The sequence below is a fragment of the Anomaloglossus baeobatrachus genome, chromosome 8 (genome assembly GCF_048569485.1).
Source record: "Anomaloglossus baeobatrachus isolate aAnoBae1 chromosome 8, aAnoBae1.hap1, whole genome shotgun sequence".
Lineage (NCBI taxonomy): Eukaryota > Metazoa > Chordata > Amphibia > Anura > Aromobatidae > Anomaloglossus > Anomaloglossus baeobatrachus.
Window position 1 is genome coordinate 84,631,585 of NC_134360.1, and position 19,307 is coordinate 84,650,891.

A 19,307-nucleotide genomic window follows, 5' to 3' on the forward strand; every position below is an offset into this window, starting at 1 on the left:
CGCGCACGACGACAAGAGTCATCTAGCGGGGTAGCACTGTGATCCGGACGTCGTCTTTGATGGCTGGCATGGCTGAGAAACGCCCGAAAAGGTATGTATTGAGGGACAGAATCTTCCTGTTCCTCTGCGGGAACCTGGTCTTCTTGTGTGTGTGGAACCGAAGCTCCTGTGATCTCGTCGATAATCTGATCCAGCCAGTCCCCAAACAGATAACCTCCTCTAAAGGGGAGGGCTGTAAGTAATATCCTAGAAGCCGCGTCCGCATACCAGGCTCTGAGCCAGATCGCCCGACAGATGGCCCCCCGTGCTGCTAGCCGCATGCAGTGCGCAGTAGGCTGCTGACAGAGATGCGATGAGTATGTACTCACCCGCTAGAGCAATCTGTGTAGCCATGTTGTGAACTCCGGATTGCTCGATCCCGCGCGAAGACCGTTGTGGAGGTTATCGTCCCAGGACATCATGGATGCTGCCAGCCAGATGGCGGTGAAGACGGTAGGAGAACCGTGTCTGCCGTCTGAAGAAAAAACTGAACGGGCAACTCTCTCGGTGTTTCGATCCGTGGCGTCTCGGAGCGATGCCCCGTGCAGGAGAGATAGTACTTGAAGATGACAGACGGGAAAAAAAACGAAGGGCAACCATAGGCGAGCCTGCCCATTCCTTCCTGGGAGCCTCAGGGAAGGGGAAAAGTAAATCAAACGACCTACCACTGTTGGATATTTTGACCGGTTGTCGTCTGTGCTTGTATAGCATTTCAGCAAAGTCTGGATGGTTACCGAATTGCCTGTGTGCCCCTTTAACCTGTTTGAAGGAGACATGCAAGCACTGGGTATCCACGGAGCCCGTCTGGGGCTTTTGTGTATGACTTACCGCTTTGACCGGACTATCCACCCTACCTCTGACATGAGCCCTCTGATCTGGAATGAGCATCGAGGCTGCATCCGACTCTTTTCCTGAAAAAAGGTCGGCCGGTCACGGAGACGAGGAGCACTCGGGGCCTGGAGGTGATAGAGATCTCTGGGAGGGGTTGAGAGGAGGCCCAGCAGGTCCCCTTCTGCGCTCCAGTAGTAGGGTCTGGATCAGACCGACTGTTGTGAAGAGCCAGCTGGACCGGGGGAGCATGTCCCGGGCGTAGGGAGCGACTGCAACGCCTGCGCGATGATCATAGACGCCCTTGGCAGAGAGTCCACAGACTGGGATAGGGGGTCTACCACTCGGGGTAACGGAGCGCAGCGGAGCTCGGGTGCTGGCGGTGACAGGATGGTTTGGGGTGCAAGCCGAGCGGGGGGCGTAGCCTGGCTTGGGAGATATTTACCTAGCAGGCTGTGCATGCATAAAAGGCTATAAAGGGGCCCCAGTTTTGATGGGGAGGCTAGGGTTAAGGTCAGCAGAGGTCTCAGTAACTGCGGGGACAGCATTGCTGGAGAAAAAAACGCAGCCCTTCATTTTTTTTCATTTTTTTTTGCAGTAGGGGGGCTGGCCGGCTTGGGACCGGGCAGGAAATGCAGGGGTACAGCTTGGGAAAAAGCACGCGCGCGCAAACGGGGAGGCGGAGGACTGAAGGCCTGAGGCAGGCCGAAACAGGGGACTAGAGTAGTGGGCGGCCCGCCAGGAGCGCAGCGCTGAGCACAGAGGAGTCTTACCTGCGTTGTGCCGGCGTCGCTGTGATTCTCGGCCCCATCCTGCCTGCCGGAGAGGCGCCTGGGGAGAACTGCCAAGCGCTCCTGCGCTGTGGTGACCACGATCCCCTGCCTGGGCCCAGGGAAGAAGAAGAAGTGAACGCTGGGGAGGCCTGCAGTTGCTGAGCGCTCCTGCGCTGCAGCTGTGATCCTCTCCCTGGATCCTGTATCGTAGGGGACGCTGGGAGGAATGGGGGGCGTGCTGCAGGACTGAGCTGCCTGTCTCTGGGCAGAAGAAGAGGGGGGGTGGCCGGAAAAGCGCGCGCGCGCAAACAGGGGGGCGGAGCGCTCCAGCCTGAGGTAGGCCTGAAGCCGGGAGCTAAATTAATGAGCGGCCGCCGGGAGCGCAGCGCTGCGCGCGGAGAAGATCCTACCTGCGTCCTGGCGGCGTCGCTCTGATCCCCGGCCCCATCCTCTGATGCTGCGGCTGCCGGTGAGTCCAGTCTGCCTCTGGGAGACACCAGGGGGAAACGCTGGGGAGCTTGGGGAACGCTGCAGAGCGCTCCTGCGCTGCATGAAGAGATCCACTGCCTGGGCCCAGGGTAGAAGGAAGAACGCTGGGGGAGGCCTGGTGCTGTGAGCGCTACTGCGCTGCAGCCTGCGATCCTGACATCGGGTCCTGGGTAGCAGAGATTCCTCGCCGCCTCCACCAGAAGCACCCCTTGGGACGGTACCATAGGGGCCGACGGGGAGTGTGCCCTTAAAAAATAAAAATGTTCGACCCCAAGCAGCCCCTGGGCCGGTACCATGGGGCAGGAGGGGGATAGGGCCTGGCGTCTCGAGCCTCAAACAACCCTGGGGACGGTACCCGGAGGGGAGGAGAAGGCGAGGGTTCTCTCTGATGCGGGGACTTTAACCCTGCAGAAGAGACAAAAAACCTAGAAAGATGAGAAGGCTGAGTGGCGCCGTATAGCACGAAGAAAACGGAAAAAAGGAATAGCCTAGGCTGAGGTTGGCCCACAGAGATATGGGCCCACTTCAGCCTCCTACGACACTAAGCAAAAAACTGGCATAGATCCGCCTCCGTCTCAGGGTGTACACTGCTAGGGAGGAGATAACTTTTTTTATGTCTACTTAGTGTCAGCCTCCTAGTCACAGCAGCATACACCCATGGTCCTGTGTCCCCCAATGAAAGCGATAGAGAAAAACATAAATACATAAATTTGTTTTTGTCTCCATTTTCTAAGATAAGTTACTTATTTTTCCATCCATGGTACTGTATGAGAGTTTGTTTTTGCTTGCTAGGCTGATATTTTGATTTATATCATTTTGGTATATATATATATATATATATATATATATATATATATATATATATATATATTATGTATATATATATATATATATATAAAAGTGTGATGACCATTTTAAAAATTTTGCAAACGAAAATGAAACCCCTTACATTTGAGGAACAATTGCATTCAAATGACATTAGTATCATCAAATTTGTAAAATATTCAAAAAAGTTCCCCCTCTTTTTCATTTCAAAATTTTCAAAACGATTTTTCGTGTTTTAATTTTTTGAAGATTCTGGAATGATTTAGCATATTCAGGAATAATTTAGAACATGTAGAATAAGAATAGTGAAAAAATTACATTTTTAATTGTTACCCATTAAAAATGTATATTTAATGTTTTCTTTAAAAGTTAGATCTAGCCTTACAAACATGTGCTATAAGAAGAGCTGAAAGAATTGAAAAGCATGTGGTACATTCGGAGTCAAACAGCCATCTTGGATACTAGAAAGTGAATTTTACTGTGAATAAGTTTTTTAATTTAAAAAGTGTATATGAAGTGAATAAGTGATAAAATTATCGTAATAAATAGTGTAAAAAGTTTATAGATTTCTAAGTAATATTGGGAAGGAAAATAAGAAAGTAAATGTTGATATTAAAGAGTGCTCCTTTGGAATCAATTCATCCAAGAAAACGAATCCGACTATCAATATTTCAAGCTCAAGCCAGCACTTCGCAATCGCAACCCACACATGATACTGTCTCTGAATCTTTACCCGAGACTCCCAAGCCAACCTTTTTTTCCGCGTCATCTTCTGAACGCACACCGAAATACAAAAGAGCAAGCACTAAAACAGCGAGTTTACTGGTACTGAAAAACAACATTTCTACACAAAAGCAAATAAAGTGCTTGCAACCATTGCTGAACAAGGTCATGATGTACTGGTTCCAAGTCAGTCGGGTGTCTGGAGACGAATAATCTCAGAAGGACGGAAAATGAAAACCAAAAATTTTGAAAAACTTCAAAGCAAAGATCCCTTTTGTCTCCACTTCGATGGTCAAAGAATCCAAGGGGAAGAGTATCAAGTAGTTTTTCTGAAAAATACCACAACCAAAATCAAACTCAGTATTCCGAAATGTGAGAATGGTTCTGCCACGGCTATTCACAAGGAACTACATCAGCTAATTGATGAATACGACGCTTGGGAAAATATTCGCATGATAATCTGCGACACGGCAGCAGTAAATACTGGTCGTTTGAACAGGATTGTAACGCTGATACAGGATGATGTCTTGAGAAAGGGCTTTCAGAAGCCACAATACATTGGCTGTCAACACCATGTACTCGACCTCCTACTGATGCACGTCATGAATTTCCTTATTCCAGAGTCAACGAAGAAACCAGAACTCAATTATTTCTTCATTGACAAATTAACAGAAAACTATGCCTCACTTCAGATTGATTACCACCAAGTTGCAACAGATGATGTCAACACAGGCGAGAATCCTGGATGGCGAGATGATTTCAAGTTCTTATATGAACTATGTCAGGCATATCGTCATTACAAAACAACATCACGTTGGCCTCAAATCAGTTGGAAGAAACTCCCAAACCTGCACATGGCAAGATGGAACTCGCAAGCTGTATATGCTGTTATAGCATGTTTTCTGATACCAGAGTGGCGCCGCGTCCTCGGTATAGCATGTGACTTCATCTGCTATGAATGGGCAAATGCCTGGTTCCAGTCGCAACACTACAACGAAGGGTCCTTCAATGAACTGTCAACCTCACTCACCAAGACAAAGTGCAAGAAGGCAATTAAGTGTTTCAAGGCGCACTGCTTGGTCGAGGAGTCATTAATTGACATTCCCAGATCTAACCAAAATGCTGAACGTGCTGTAAAACTGAAGGAGGAACTACATGTGAAATCGAAAAAAATTTAATTTTTGAATCTAAAATTCATAGGAAAAAATAATTTTTAAACACTTCTTTTGTACATATTGTACTTATAATTAACTGTTTTATACCGTATTTGTTAAAAAACGAATAATAGTGGGCGGGACTGTTTTGATTATAATGTCATCAATGAAATGCTCTTTGTATAAGAGCAGATTGTAAAAGAAATTCGGTTAAAATTCAATAAAAAGATGTTTAAAAAAAAAACGAATAATAAAAGTTGTTTAGTTATTACTATTATTGTTTCAATAATGCACAATTGCATGTCCTTTTTTGGGGGTAAAAAATAATTTTTGCCTTATTTAATTTGAATGAAAGGGGGAACTTTTTTTAAAAAACAGAAAAAAGCAATACTTATTCTTAAATTACCCATAAAAGTTCCTCGATTGCACATGGTTTCATAAAAAAAAATAATTTTGTCATTACACTAATATATACAATTATATTTTTGTCCATTTTGCCACACTTTCGGCCAAGACTGACTATATACAGTGCCTTGTGAAAGTATTCGGCCTCTTTGAATTTTTCAACCTTTTCCCACATTTCAGGCTTCAAACATAAAGATAAAAATTTAAAATTGTATGGTGAAGAATCAACAAGTGGGACACAATTGTGAAAATGAACGATATTTGTTGCTTATTTTAAATTTTTGTAAAAAATAAAAAACTGAAAATTGGGTCGTGCAATGTTATTCGTCCCTTTTAAGTTAATACTTTGTAGCGCCACCTTTTTGCTGCGATTACAGCTGCAAGTCGCTTGGGGTATGTCTCTATCAGTTTTGCACATCAACAGACTGAAATTCTTGCCCATTCTTCCTTTGCAAACAGCTTGAGCTGAGTGAGGTTGGATGGAGAGCGTTTGTGAACAGCAGTTTTCAGCTCTTTCCACAGATTCTCAATTGGATTCAGGTCTGGACTTGGACTTGGCCATTCTAACACCTGGATACGTTTATTTGTGAACCATTCCATTGTAGATTTTGCTTTATGTTTTGGATCATTGTCTTGTTGGAAGACAAATCTCCATCCCAGTCTCAGGTCTTTTGCAGACTCCAACAAGTTTTCTTCAAGAATGGTCCTGTATTTGGCTCCATCCATCTTCCCATCAATTTTAACCATCTTCCCTGTCCCTGCTGAAGAAAAGCAGACCCAACCCATGAAGCTGCCACCACCATGTTTGACAGTGGGGATGGTGTGTTCAGGGTGATGAGCTGTGTTGCTTTTACGCCAAACATATCGTTTGGCATTGTGCCCAAAAACTTCGATTTTGGTTTCATCTGACCAGAGCACCTTCTTCCACATGTTTGGTGTCTCCCAGGTGGTTTGTGGCAAACTTTAAATGACACTTTTTATGGATGTCTTTGAGAAATGTCTTTCTCCTTGCCACTCTTCCATAAAGGCCAGATTTGTGCAGTGTACTGCTGATTGTTGTCTTATGGACAGACTCTCCCACCTCAGCTGTAGATCTCTGCAGTTCATCCAGAGTGATCATGGGCCTCTTGGCTGCATCTCTGATCAGTCTTCCTTTTGTTTGAGATGAAAGTTTGGATGGATGGCCGGGTCTTGGTAGATTTGCAGTAGTATGATACGCCTTCCATTTCAGTATGATCACTTGCACAGTGATCCTTGGGGTGTTTAAAGTTTTGGAAATCATTTTGGAACCAAATCTGGCTTTAAACATCTCCACAACAGTATCACGGACCTGCCTGTTGTGTTCCTTGGTCTTCATGATGCTCTCTGTGCTTTAAACAGAACACTGAGACTATCACAGAGCAGGTGCATTTATACGGAGACTTGATTACACACAGGTGGATTATATTTATCATCATCAGTCATTTAGGACAACATTGGATCATTCAGAGATCCTCAATGAACTTCTGGAGTGAGTTTGCTGCACTGAAAGTAAAGGGGACGAATAATATTGCACACCCCAATTTTCAGTTTTTTATTTTTTTTATTTTTATTTGTTTAACTTCACAATTGTGTCCCACTTGTTGTTGATTCTTCACCATAACATTTAAATTTTTATCTTTATGTTTGAAGCCTGAAATGTGGGAAAAGTTTGAAAAAATCAAGGGGGCCAAATACTTTCACAAGGCACTGTATAGCAGTAAAGGTGGATGATTACAATTTTTACGTTATTTGTTTATTTTGTTATGTTTTTAAAACAATTTTAAATTTTTTTAACTTTATCTTGGCGATCAGAAGACATTATTAGGTCATGTGACCGCTGTTGCCAATCAGAGGCCGCTGATAGGCGACAATGCTCACAGTTCTATCAGACGTAACAGTTTTGGTCTGTGAGAAGTATGAAGGCTGCAAACAATCAAATGCTGGAGACTGGCTACAGCAGTCACATGAAATAATGTCACATGACTGCCAGAAGTGGCAGTGCCAACATCACAGTAGCGACACAAGGAAGTATATGTTTATTTAAATTATATGGGGCATTTAAGCTGTTAACTAATTGTCAACCCCTTTAACCAAATTTTGGCTCATCACTAGAGCCTAAAACACACTGGTAAAACTATATACTGGTAAATCATATTCAAAGGTTTTTGCTGCCACCTGCTGGCTGATGATGAACTTGTATTATAGAACTAACGTACTGTGTATAATTATATAATATCTAATGCAATTTTGTGTAATAGCACTATATATTAATTCTGCCAGATGAACACCTACAAAATTAGAGAACAACACAGAATTTCCTAAATGTTGCGGTTACTGTGTTATCCTATGTGATTATATCCTAACATGAGTAATGTCGCAGTATTTTAAGCTTATTTCATAAATTGATGTTATTTAAATCACATAATAAAAATGTAAATGAGAGAAATGAAAAAGAACTGATCAAAATTAGAGAACACTTTCAGATACCTGCAAGTTATTGGTCTTAATCTGGCAATTGGTGCTAATTTCCTTAATTATCCGACAAACCCTATGTAACTGGCAGCCTAACTTTCCAGTTTGCACTGACTTTGTAAAAATGGTGTGCTGTTCCAAAGTGACTGAAACCCTCCAGCAGCAAGTTGTCCAGATGAAGGCCAAAGGGGTGACCCTATCAGCCATAGCAAGAAAAGTTGGTTGTTCCATGTCTGTGATTTTGAGAATATTGCATCTTTTCAAAATCAGAAACTCTTTCAAGTCCCCCAAGAAGGCTGGTTGCCGTCAAAAGACAAATGCAAGAGAAGACAGGGTAATGCAGAGAATCTCTATGGGTAATCGTTTCAGCACTGTAGCTGGAATTTCTCACCAGTTCAGCACTGGACAAGGTAAGGATCTGTCTCGTCATACAGTGTCACGACGTTTAAGAGCATTTGGACTGAAAGCCTACACTGCAGTGACCAAACCTCTCATTAGCAGAAAGAATCAAAAGGCTAGACTAACCCTTGGTGATGAGCACGTTGTGTGGACAGAGGAGATATGGCCACAGTTCATTTTAGTGATGAAAGTAAGTTTAATTTATTTGGGTCTGAAGGGAAACATTATGTTCATCGACAAACTGGGGAAAGACTGAACCCAGAGTCCTGATCTAAACCCAATAGAAAACCTCTGGAAAATCCTTGGTGACAAAGTCATGGCCAAGAAACCCACAACAGTCAAAGAACTGTGGAAGAGACTGGAAGACGAGTGGACCAAAATCACACCAGAGCAGTGTGAAAGACTAATGATGTCCTGTGGCCGCAGATGTACTGAAGTCATTCAAAGCAAAGGCCTATACACTTCTTACTGATTAGTGACTGTTATTACCTTCAAAAAATGTAGTTATAATCTTTCTCTGTGCTACAGTCGTTGCTGTTCTCTAATTATGATCATCACGTTTTGGGCAAAATAAAGGTTTTATGTTGATAAACTTTGAATGTTTTGTAAAACTCTGTTCTAGTGGCATGGTGCACCCCTTACAAAAAAGCCTTCAAATGTAGATTACATAATTTCTGAAAAAGGCATGTGATCATACATTGTTCTCTAATTTTGATCTCCAGTGTATATATATCTTTAGACTTAACTTTTGTTTGTTTATTAATCAAGGACATTGATATCCATAAGTGTTGTGTAATTCTGTAAATTCTGATTGATATTTATATTTTTTTTGTATACCATATGTATACCATTAAATTAAAAGGACTGTCCACTAATCTACTGTGATCAATGTCAGATGGATGGGAGCTGACACCCGAAAACCCCACCAGCCCTGGCGGCAGCAGGAAGTAAACAGTGTATATAGCTGAACACCACCGCTCATTCACACTGTTAGTGGCTGCTTCCAGATACTGCAGATCAGCTTCTATTCATATGAATAGGACCCCCACCTATCGGATACTGACAACCTACCTTAAGGATAGACCATCAATATCGTTGTGGTTCACAGCCCCTTTAGTAGTGACCTAGTAAAAGGCAGAGTAGATGCTGCATTTTGGTTCTTCATGGCAAACATGACTTTTTCAGCTGTTCTGCGGGGTGCAGGGACTCATATATGTTGATTGGTGCTGACATTATCTCTAATATGATGGATTATATTGTATGTTTTTTCTCATATAGCTGGGAAACGAACCCCAATTACTGTGAAACAGTAAAAGTGACACCGCCATACAACGAGGGAACACGACTTATAGACCTAATAGATCTTTCAATATTGGACTTTTTTATGGGTATGAGAAATATTAATATTTATTATTCATTAAACTTTTCCATCGTCTCTTTACCATTCTGACATCAGAAGCACAGGCATGGGACACTGGGGATCCCGGCTGTCATAATGCCACGATTTTAGTGTTAGGAAGATTTGCAGAAAGTGTTCTGTTTTCAGTAGTATATAGGAGCCCAAGGGTAAATGTTATAGTTTGTGAACGTCTCATTCCACACTATTGTGAGACAGATACCTTTATTATAAGGACGGTACATATTAGAATTTTTTTTCATTAAAACCTTAAATCTGCTTATTATACAAAACTATCACACTTCTCACTGTTGATGGGATAAAAATTCCCATTTGTACCTCTATTTTACAGCCTATGGAAAAGTTTCAAGGCCTATAACTGTATGTAAACTTATCCAGATGTATAATGTACACTACAAATCATTCACATACTGGGATTGGATCCTGTCACCAGGTTTTCCCCATATGAAGTAGGGCCAGCACCTATGAGTCCTCATACTCGTACAGTACTAGAATGCTTTATATATGTCCCCAAGACGCTCTGCATAACTCAAAAAAGACCTTTTATTACACTCACCTATGGGGTGGTCCAGTCTGATGGGCATCGCTGGTGTTGATCCAGCGCCTCCTCTCTTCTTGCAATCGCCGTTCTCCTTACCTGCTTCATTTCATGTGGCTGATGCGTCCTACGTCATCCACACAGAGGCTTTCTGCAGGCTCACTTCTCTCTGTCCTACCAAGGGCAAAGAAAAGTATTATTATGCGCATGCGCCGCCACTCTTTGGTCCTATCCGACGCATGCGCAATACAGTACTTTTCGTTACCCTCGGCAGGGCAGAGAGAAGTACATCTCCGCAGGACTGCAATGGAAGACACTGTGTGGATAACGTAGGATGTGTGATCTACATGAAACAAGGAATGAGGATGGTGATCGGAAACAGAGAGAAGGCTCTGGATTAAGACTAGCATTCCCATCTGACCAGACCACCCTGTAGGTGAGTATAATATAGGGTCTTATATGCATAATGCTGAGTGTCTCGGAGACATATTTACAGCATTCCAGAATGCTGCAACAGAGGGCTAAAGGATGCTGACCCTACTTTGCATGGTAAAGCCTGATGACGCATTCCCTTTAAATAATAGTTGAATTATCATAATGGTGTCAACTGAGTATGGTTTTCTTGAATATACCTAACCTTTAAAAACTCTCCAAAAGAAAAGGTCCGCAAAAGGAAAAGTCAGATGAAAATTGTCGCCACTGAACCTGGCTTATAATAAAATATAATATGAATAAACACTATAAGCCTACATATGCACCCTCCTGTATATACAGTATGACTATACCTTTCTCGTAGATGTCTAAACCCAGTTAAACATACACAACAGTTGAAATTTAGTAAATTTATATGGAATCAACATTATTTACGTAATGCACCACTCCAGCATTTTTCTGTTATTTCACCGCTGGAGTGGAGCTTTAAATCTAAGTTCCCTGCCCGCGGTATTATACTCACTATCTGGCATCTTCACCTTCTATCACCTTTGCTTGTGTTGGTTTCCATCAGTTTGAGAATTGCCGATTTGCTTCGGTATTTCAACGAGCATCACAACTCAATACAAGTCTATGGGAGCCTCGTTCTGGCTCTCATAGAGATGCATTGAGCACTTGTGACGTAACTTCTGACATCCAGTCAGTCAGAAGTAACACACAAGAGGGTGAAAAAAATTGAAAATGCTGTAGGGTAAGTATAAAACCATAGGCAGGGGACTTAGGTTTAAAGCACCACTTCAGCTGAAAAAAAAAACACTGGAATGGTGGTTTTACATAACAAAGACAAAAAATATATATTTTAAAAAAATATTAGAATATTTCTGTATACAAAAATATATTTATAATGTTATGTATTGCATAATATTCTGTTCATTTTAAAAGGAAACCAAGATCGCCATCACTATGAGACATTTGAAAAATTTGGAAACAACACTTTCCTCTTGCATCTGGACAATGGGAGAGGGTAAGATGAGCAAGCTGAAGCCTAAACGTCAAGGGTGTAAATTGAACAAGGTATAATAGGACAGTAAAAGGACAGGAAAAGGTACAGTAATTGTCACCTAAGGTAGCTAGGGATGCAACGCTCAAGGATGCAAAAAATAGGCTCTTCATCTTCATGTTATAGTTTATTATCAATTATTAAAATACAAAGTGAATGAACAAAAGAGAAATCTAAATCACATCATGTGGCCGCCCTTTGCCTTCAAAACAACAATAATTCTTCTAGGTAAACTTGCAAAAAATGAGAGATTTTGTAGCATTATAATTCAAGCAGGGCTGTAATTGCCATTAGGTACCAACGGTACAATGCCTAGGGAGGCAGGTTGCAAGGAACAGCTCCAGCATGAATGAAAGAAAACATTTTCGAAAAGCTAGCATCTTTCCAGAAGAAGGAAGGGTGGTTGGTGGTGGTTGTATGTGCTAACGTCGCTGCAATGCAATGAGGTCACCTTTTCACGCTGCTGACATTGCTGCAGTGTTGCAGAGGAGGCAAAGAAGCTAGAGAAGTTAAGCACTCCATTGTGGAGCTGAAGATACAAACAAAAGGACAATAAAATTCTGGGATGTATGAAGACAAGCATTGACTCTAGATCAAGAGAGGTCTATACTCTGCCCTGGTCAGACCCCACCTGGAATACTGTATACAGTTCTGGGCTCTTCAATTCAAGAAAGACATCTATATATTGGATCAAGTCCAGAGAAGAGCAGCCAAAATGGTAGAAGGTCTGCAAACTATGTCATATGAAGACTGGCTAAAAGAACTAGGAATGATTAGTTTGCAAAAGAGAAGGCTGAGAGGAGACTTAATAGCGGTCTACAAATATCTGAATGGTAGTCACAGTGCAGAGGGAACTACCCTATTCTCATTAGCACAAGGAAGTACAAGAAGCAATGGGATGAAACTAAAAGGAAGGAGATTCAGATTAGACATTAGGAAAAACTTTGTGACAGTGAAGGCAGTCAGAGAGTGGAACAGGCTACCACGGGAGGTAGTGAGGCCAGTGAGAGAGTGGAACAGGCTACCGTGGTAGGTAGTGAGGGCAGTAAGAGAATAGAACAGGCTACCGTGGTAGGTAGTGAGGGCAGTAAGAGAGTGGAACAGACTATTGCGGGAGGTAGTGAGTGCAGTCAGAGAGTGGAACAGGCTACCACGGGAGGTAGTGAGCTCTCCAACAAAGGAAATCTTCAAGTGGAAACTGGATAAACAAATAGCTGGGATTATTTAAGAAAACCTGCACTCACAGGGGGCTGGACCCGATGGCCCTTGAGGTCCCTTCCAACTCTACAATTTTTTGATTCTATACAAGGGACTTTAAAATTAGAAGTGTGTGGGTACAGTATGGGGGGCAGTATACAAAGTGATGGACAGTGTGTGTGCTCATTATGGGGGGGCTCAGTATACAGAGTGAGGGACAATATGAGGGCACAGTAGAGAGGAGGACAGTATACAGATCAAAGGATAGTGTGAGGTCATAGTATGAGGGTGCAGTATATAGAAGGAGGGATAGTGTAAGGGCCCTGTAAGGGAGGGGGGAAATATACAAAAGAAAGGATAGTGTCAGGCCACAGTATGTGGGGTCATTATACAAAATGAGGTAATGCACTGATGGTGTTTCTGGTGATGTATGCATGTACTGATGGTAATACTAATCCTGTAGTAATGTCGATGTTGTAATCCTTAGTTTGTCAGTCTTGACAATAGATCATTATAGGATTAGTGTGCACATATGTACAACACAATGACTGAAAATACAGCCATCTAAATAAACAGCCATCTCTCAGGGGTCCCCATACACAGTAGACCAGTGTTCCTCAAACTTTCTGACCTTGAGAGCCACATTCGGCTATGAGAGAGGGACGAGAGCTTCACCTTCCCACAGTAATGACACTCAGAATGCTCATTACCGGCTTAATGACAGCCACAGCTTTTAATAAAAGAACTTGAACTTGGCTCTACTGCAAAAATAATTGGTGCTCTGAAGTATATAAAATGAGTCCATAGCTTTGAGCCAAAGCTTTTTGACAGAAATCACACCTAGGTAGTATACCAAGAACGAGAGTTTCTTAGAACACCCCCATTCAGTATTCTTGTATTAAGCACTCCCACCACATTGTCACATCCAGCTTAAAGCACCTCCTCTGACAGGTAGAATCCTGTCTTCATTATCTCTAAATCCTACTATATGTAGGACTTGAGTTATACAATGTCCAGAAAAATTGTTATTCTCCATGTATACACATTTAACAACTTATTTTGACAAGTTAACTCTAAAAATAGGTATGCTTTAAATACAGCCTAGACCATCAAAATTTTAAAAGCAAAGTATAGTGCTGCTGTGGTACCATGTTATTCCAAAAAATAAGACTTACCTTAAAAATAAGCCCTAGCAGGAATTTTTAGCATTTTTGGAGTAAGGTTTAAATATAAGCCCTACCCCGAAAATAAGACCTAGCCGTGGCTGAATAATGAAGTGTCCATGCAACTAAAAAAGGTAAAGAATACTGCAGGACACTTCATTATAGAAAGCAGAGAGAGAAAAGAAAGAAGACCCCACAATCATACTCACCAGACGCGGCACTGGAGGACCTGCAGTGGAATGCACACCCACAAAGATCAGATCGCCCACACACACATACACCTGGCGATAATGATTGCTTTTGTCCAGAAGGGGAACATGGGACGCAATGCAGTGGAATGTAAGGACTTGCGGTGGAACATATGAAGGACCTGTGGTGGAACTCATCAAAGCGTTCCACTGTCGGTCCTCTATGTGTTCCATTGTAGGTCCTCGTGCTCCACTGGACTGCGTCTCATCTTCCCCTGCCAGCCAGAAGCAATCAATATCACCAGATGTGGGGTGTGTGTGTGCGAGCTGATGTGTAATTGTGTGTGCAATCTGATGTGTATATGAATATGAGTGTGAGTGCTATCTGATGTATGTGAGTTTGGTTGGCCAGAAGCAGGGGAGGACCGTGTGGAGCATACCTGCTGGGAGCACCTGCCAAAGAACGCAGGAACACCTGGGAGCCACGAAGACATCAGGGGTCTGGTAAGTATGATTCTCTTGGGAGGGGGGCCTGCTTTTTTGGGGTGTAAATTTATCTCCACCCGTGTTTGCCCAAGAATAAGCCCTACCCCGAAAATATGCCCTGTGCACATTTTTCGGAACAAAAAAAAAAAACAGACGTCAGTGTCTTATTTTCGGAGAAACATGGTAGTAGTTATTAGCCGTATGGGCTCCATCAACCACTAGAAAATATCTAATTAAGGTTGAACTAGATGGACCGAGGTCTTTTTTTAAACCTAAGTAACTATGTAACTGCTGTCAAGTGTAGTCAACATTACACACCCATCTAGTACCAGCATATTCACCTTCTTCTGTCTGTCAGATCAACAGCATTTCATTGTCGTGTCGATTCCACTAGGTGTTATAATTATTCTTCAGAAACATTGACTCAAGCGAATAGGATCGCTTCTCTCAATTGCCTCATATTAGATGGAGGTCCTGGCCCGTTGTGACCAGCCCATTCTACTTCTTCCCAGTGAAGTTCAACAGGACTAAGATCTTAGGACTGTGAAGGTCAGGAAAACAAAGAACACTTACTGTTAGATTTTAGGAACTATGCTAATTCATGACAATACAACCATTGTGGCATGGTGCAGTGTTCTGCTGAAAGTTTCCTTTTGCCATACAGTAAACAGCTACCAACAAGGGATGAACTTGGTTGACCATAATACTATGTTTAAAAGAACAGAGTCCTCAGTGGTTGATACCTTTTAATGGCTAACTGAAAAGATGGTAATAATTGCAAGCTTTCGAGACTACTCAGGTCTCTTCATCAGGCATGGTATAACACAAAATCTGAAGAGTCACATATTTATACACAACACAATACATGGAAGATTACTTCAATAAATATGTGACTCTTCAGATTTTGTGTTATACCATGCCTGATGAAGAGACCTGAGTAGTCTCGAAAGCTTGCAATTATTACCATCTTTTCAGTTAGCCATTAAAAGGTATCAACCACTGAGGACTCTGTTCTTTTAAACAATGTTTTTATCTCTACTGGCTAACACGGTACAAAGATATATTTTACTTGTATCATAATACTATGGTGAGGCCTATTATCCAAATGTACATACAGGGATATCAAAGGACCTAAAGTGTCTGTATGATATAAAGGGTTAATTGATTCAAGTTGCTCGTGTCAAATTCTAACTATCCTATAAACACATTGCAAAAGAAATTTGGATTCATCTGACCACACGTGTTTCCACTAGTCTGTGATCCAAATTTGCTCACAAGAGTCTTGTCTTTCTATTTTCCTTAGATAACAGTGGCACTCAAACTAGTCTTCTGCTGTTATAGTCCACCCATGCTATGGGCTGAAAAATTGTGTATCAGGACATATAGTTATAGTTGCTTGACTGTGCACCACTTGTACATCAGGAAGGATCATTCATGACATCCTTTAGAGCCCCCTTTTTGCCGGATATTTTTTAATAAACTATACTCGGTAAACTCTCAACAGCATTATACAAGAAAACCTGACAAGGTTGTCAGATATTATATACTAATCCCAGCTAGTTTTGTACTGATGACAGGACTTGTTTGAAATGACTCAGATCTCTAATTATTCGCAATTCACTGTAGCTTCACATTGAAGCTAAACAATGGAAAACATACTCAATTTTATGCTGTACTCCAGAGTCAGAAATTGTGGTGACATGTCCGATTTTGATCATAGGGTTGAAAGTGTGTGGGAGAGTGAAAAAAATCAGACCGCACTCGCATGACATGTCAAAAAGGAGAAGGTTGAGAAATTATTTTACGTGGAAAATCGGACGCGTGAATGAGGCCTAAGAGGGTGGTCACACAGATTTGTTCAGTTTTTCAAAGGGCAAGTTTGAAGCTTCTAGGTGTAGATCAGAAAGGACTGGTTCTACTGCTTTTTCTTAATCCACTCCTGGATTAATCCTTTACATTTTCATTAAAAATCTAAACAAAACCTGACTTTCTGGATTTAGCCAGAGGCAACTCTGTACGGTTGTGATGCAGGTCAAAATAGCATACAATATTTCCATAAACAAGCATGGTTTGACATTGTTTTTTTGATTGCATGTTATTACCTACAGGTGTTCCATTTAGAATAAATTGGACTATTACATTTGACTCATGCATTAAAAAAATGCAGTGTAAACTGTGTTTGTTCATACAATAACTGCATACAATTTTGGACTGCATCAATACTATGCCACAACTGTACTATCTGGCCTTACTCTGTTGGTCTGGACATCGCGGTTCATACTTGGAAATCGACCTAGAGTTTAGACACAGTAATGGAGGACAATGCTGTGGAATTCTAAGTAATGAGTGTCTGTCTGTCTTTTTTGTCTTAGGTTTGGGCGTCACTCGTATGATGACCTCTCCATTCTCGCCCCTCTTCAGCAGTGCTGCAGGTTGGTCATACTAAAGCTTTCCATAGACATTAAACTTAGTTTTGTTCGTACCAGAAATGTGCTGCAGATTTTAAGTCCAGGTTTTCAAAGGAAAACTTTGCAGCAGAATACAATACCAGCAAAATCCTTAAAGCTGTGTTCCACTACTAGGACAACCCCTTCTGATTCCACATTTCCTCCAGGTTAAATAAAAAAAGCCTATACTCACCTTCGCTGTGTCAGAGCTCGCATTCCCAAAGCTCATGTGGAGTTGTGACATCACGCGAGCCCTGCGTCCAATCAGCGCCGGCTTCTGTCTACCCACTTTCAGACACCATAGTAATCAACAGGAAATGAGCGCAATCACAGTGCTCATTTCCTGTTGATTAACTCATTTGTCTGAAGGCGGGGAGACAGAAGCAGGCGCCGATTAGATGTGGGACTCGTGACGTCACAACCTCACGTGATCCCATGCTGATCCTCATGCAGAGAGATCCACTGGAGCCTCTGGGCTGGATCTTTAGGGAAATAAGAGGTAAATAAGGTTTACAGTAGCTTCCAATGTGAAATCTTTTTTCATACCTACTTCAAGGATTTCACAAAGTAATCTTCTTTGTAGTGGTAATATTGTTTTGGAGCCACCATTCATTAAACAAACATATCTCTCGGAATCCCCTCTCCATCTTTGGAATAACTGTTAATATTTTTTTTACATTTTTAATTTCAGAACTGATTGATTTGTAATAGTAACTCAATTACATTTTCTTCTTTTTAGGATTAAGAAGTCTACACTACAACGGCTTCAGCTGCTTTACACAGAACCATATCGCTTGAGTGATATCATGCGGGAATCTCTCTCAATGGACCCTCTCACCCCTATTCTATCAGAGCCACATCTTTTAGCCCTCGATCGTAGACTTGGCATTATTCTCCATGTGGTGGGAGAGTGTTTTATAAAACAGGGTCAACATCGAGTGGCCTACGATGACCTGGCCATGATCTACAAGAAAAGAAAATTATAATTACGGCATTATTTTTAAAATATTACTGTACTGAAAACAACCTACTGTATTTTTTGTTTTATAAGGCGCACCGGATTATAAGACACACCCCAAATTTAGAGATAAAAAAGGTAAAAAAAATGGGGCCTGTCTTATACTTCGGTGTTGTCTTACCGGAGGAGGGTGGCAGCGGTGGTGGAGCGGGGTCACAGGAGGCAGAGGCTGTGCTGGCAGTGGTGGCGGGTCAGTGGTGGCAGTGGCGGTGGGTCAGTGGTGGAGGTGTCGGGTCACTGGTGGCAGCGGTGGTGGCGGGTCAGTGGTAGCACCGGTGCCGAGTCAGTGGTGCCAGCGGTGGTGGCGGGTCAGTGGTAGCAGTGGCGGCGGGTCAGTGGTAGCAGCGGAAGGTGCGGTGGTTGTGTGGTGGAGCAGGCCGTTGTGGCGAGTGTCCAAGTCTGTCCTTCAAAAAAATGGCACCCGGAGCGATATGTGCACAGATGGAGCTTTCATCCAAGAGCTCCATCTGCGCACGCGCTGACTCCCGGCGCCATCATTTAAAGCCGGGACCGCAGACTGACTAGGACACCCGCAGCACAGCCACCGCAGTCCGCACAGCCGGCTGCCCGCTCACCCAGGTGCACAGAGTGGCAGCCAGCAGGCCACTTGCCAACCCGCACAGAGAGGCAGCCGGCCGTCGGCACCAACAGGCACCCGACCACCCGCATGCACCGACAGGCACCCGGCCACCTGCACACGGAGCCAGAAAGGTAGCCCCCCCCGCCAATTCACCTCCCGATAAACTACGGTATATTCAGATTTTAAGACGCACTCCTCATTTTCCTCCCTAATTTTTGGGAGGAAAAGTGCATCTTATAATCTGAAAAATACAGTAACTCCTTAGTGATGGAACCAATTTTGGCCTTCTTGACAGAGTCTCATTTTTCAATTCTGACCTTTGTCACTTTATGTGGCAATAACTCTGGAATGCTTTTACATATCTTAGTGATTCTGACATATATACTTTATATTAGTGGTAAATTTAAATTGCTGTTTTTCACCTATTTATGCAATATTTGAAATGTGATGAAAATTAAACAAAAAAAATGCAATTTTCAAACTTAGTTTTCAAATCCTTAAACCAAATAGCCATACCACACAAGAAAGTTAATAAATTACATCTGCCATGTGTATAATTTGTCAGAATCATTTTTTACATTACATTTTTACAATATTTTTTTTACTTAGACCCTACATGGGACTTGACCATTTTACACTTTGATTCATGATTT

The 19,307-nt window shown here is 42.4% G+C and overlaps 1 protein-coding gene across 1 annotated transcript in view; it reads left to right on the forward strand.

The window, feature by feature from the left end:
• LOC142249255 (extracellular serine/threonine protein kinase FAM20C-like) overlaps positions 1-18,042 on the forward strand; it is a 102,541-nt gene extending 84,499 nt beyond the window's left edge. Inside the window, exons 7-10 of the mRNA XM_075320879.1 lie at positions 9,407-9,516; positions 11,458-11,539; positions 16,982-17,041; positions 17,796-18,042. Coding sequence (XP_075176994.1) covers positions 9,407-9,516; positions 11,458-11,539; positions 16,982-17,041; positions 17,796-18,042 — 499 coding nt within the window. The remainder of the gene's footprint in view (positions 1-9,406; positions 9,517-11,457; positions 11,540-16,981; positions 17,042-17,795) is intronic.
• The last annotated feature ends 1,265 nt before the right edge of the window (positions 18,043-19,307 follow it).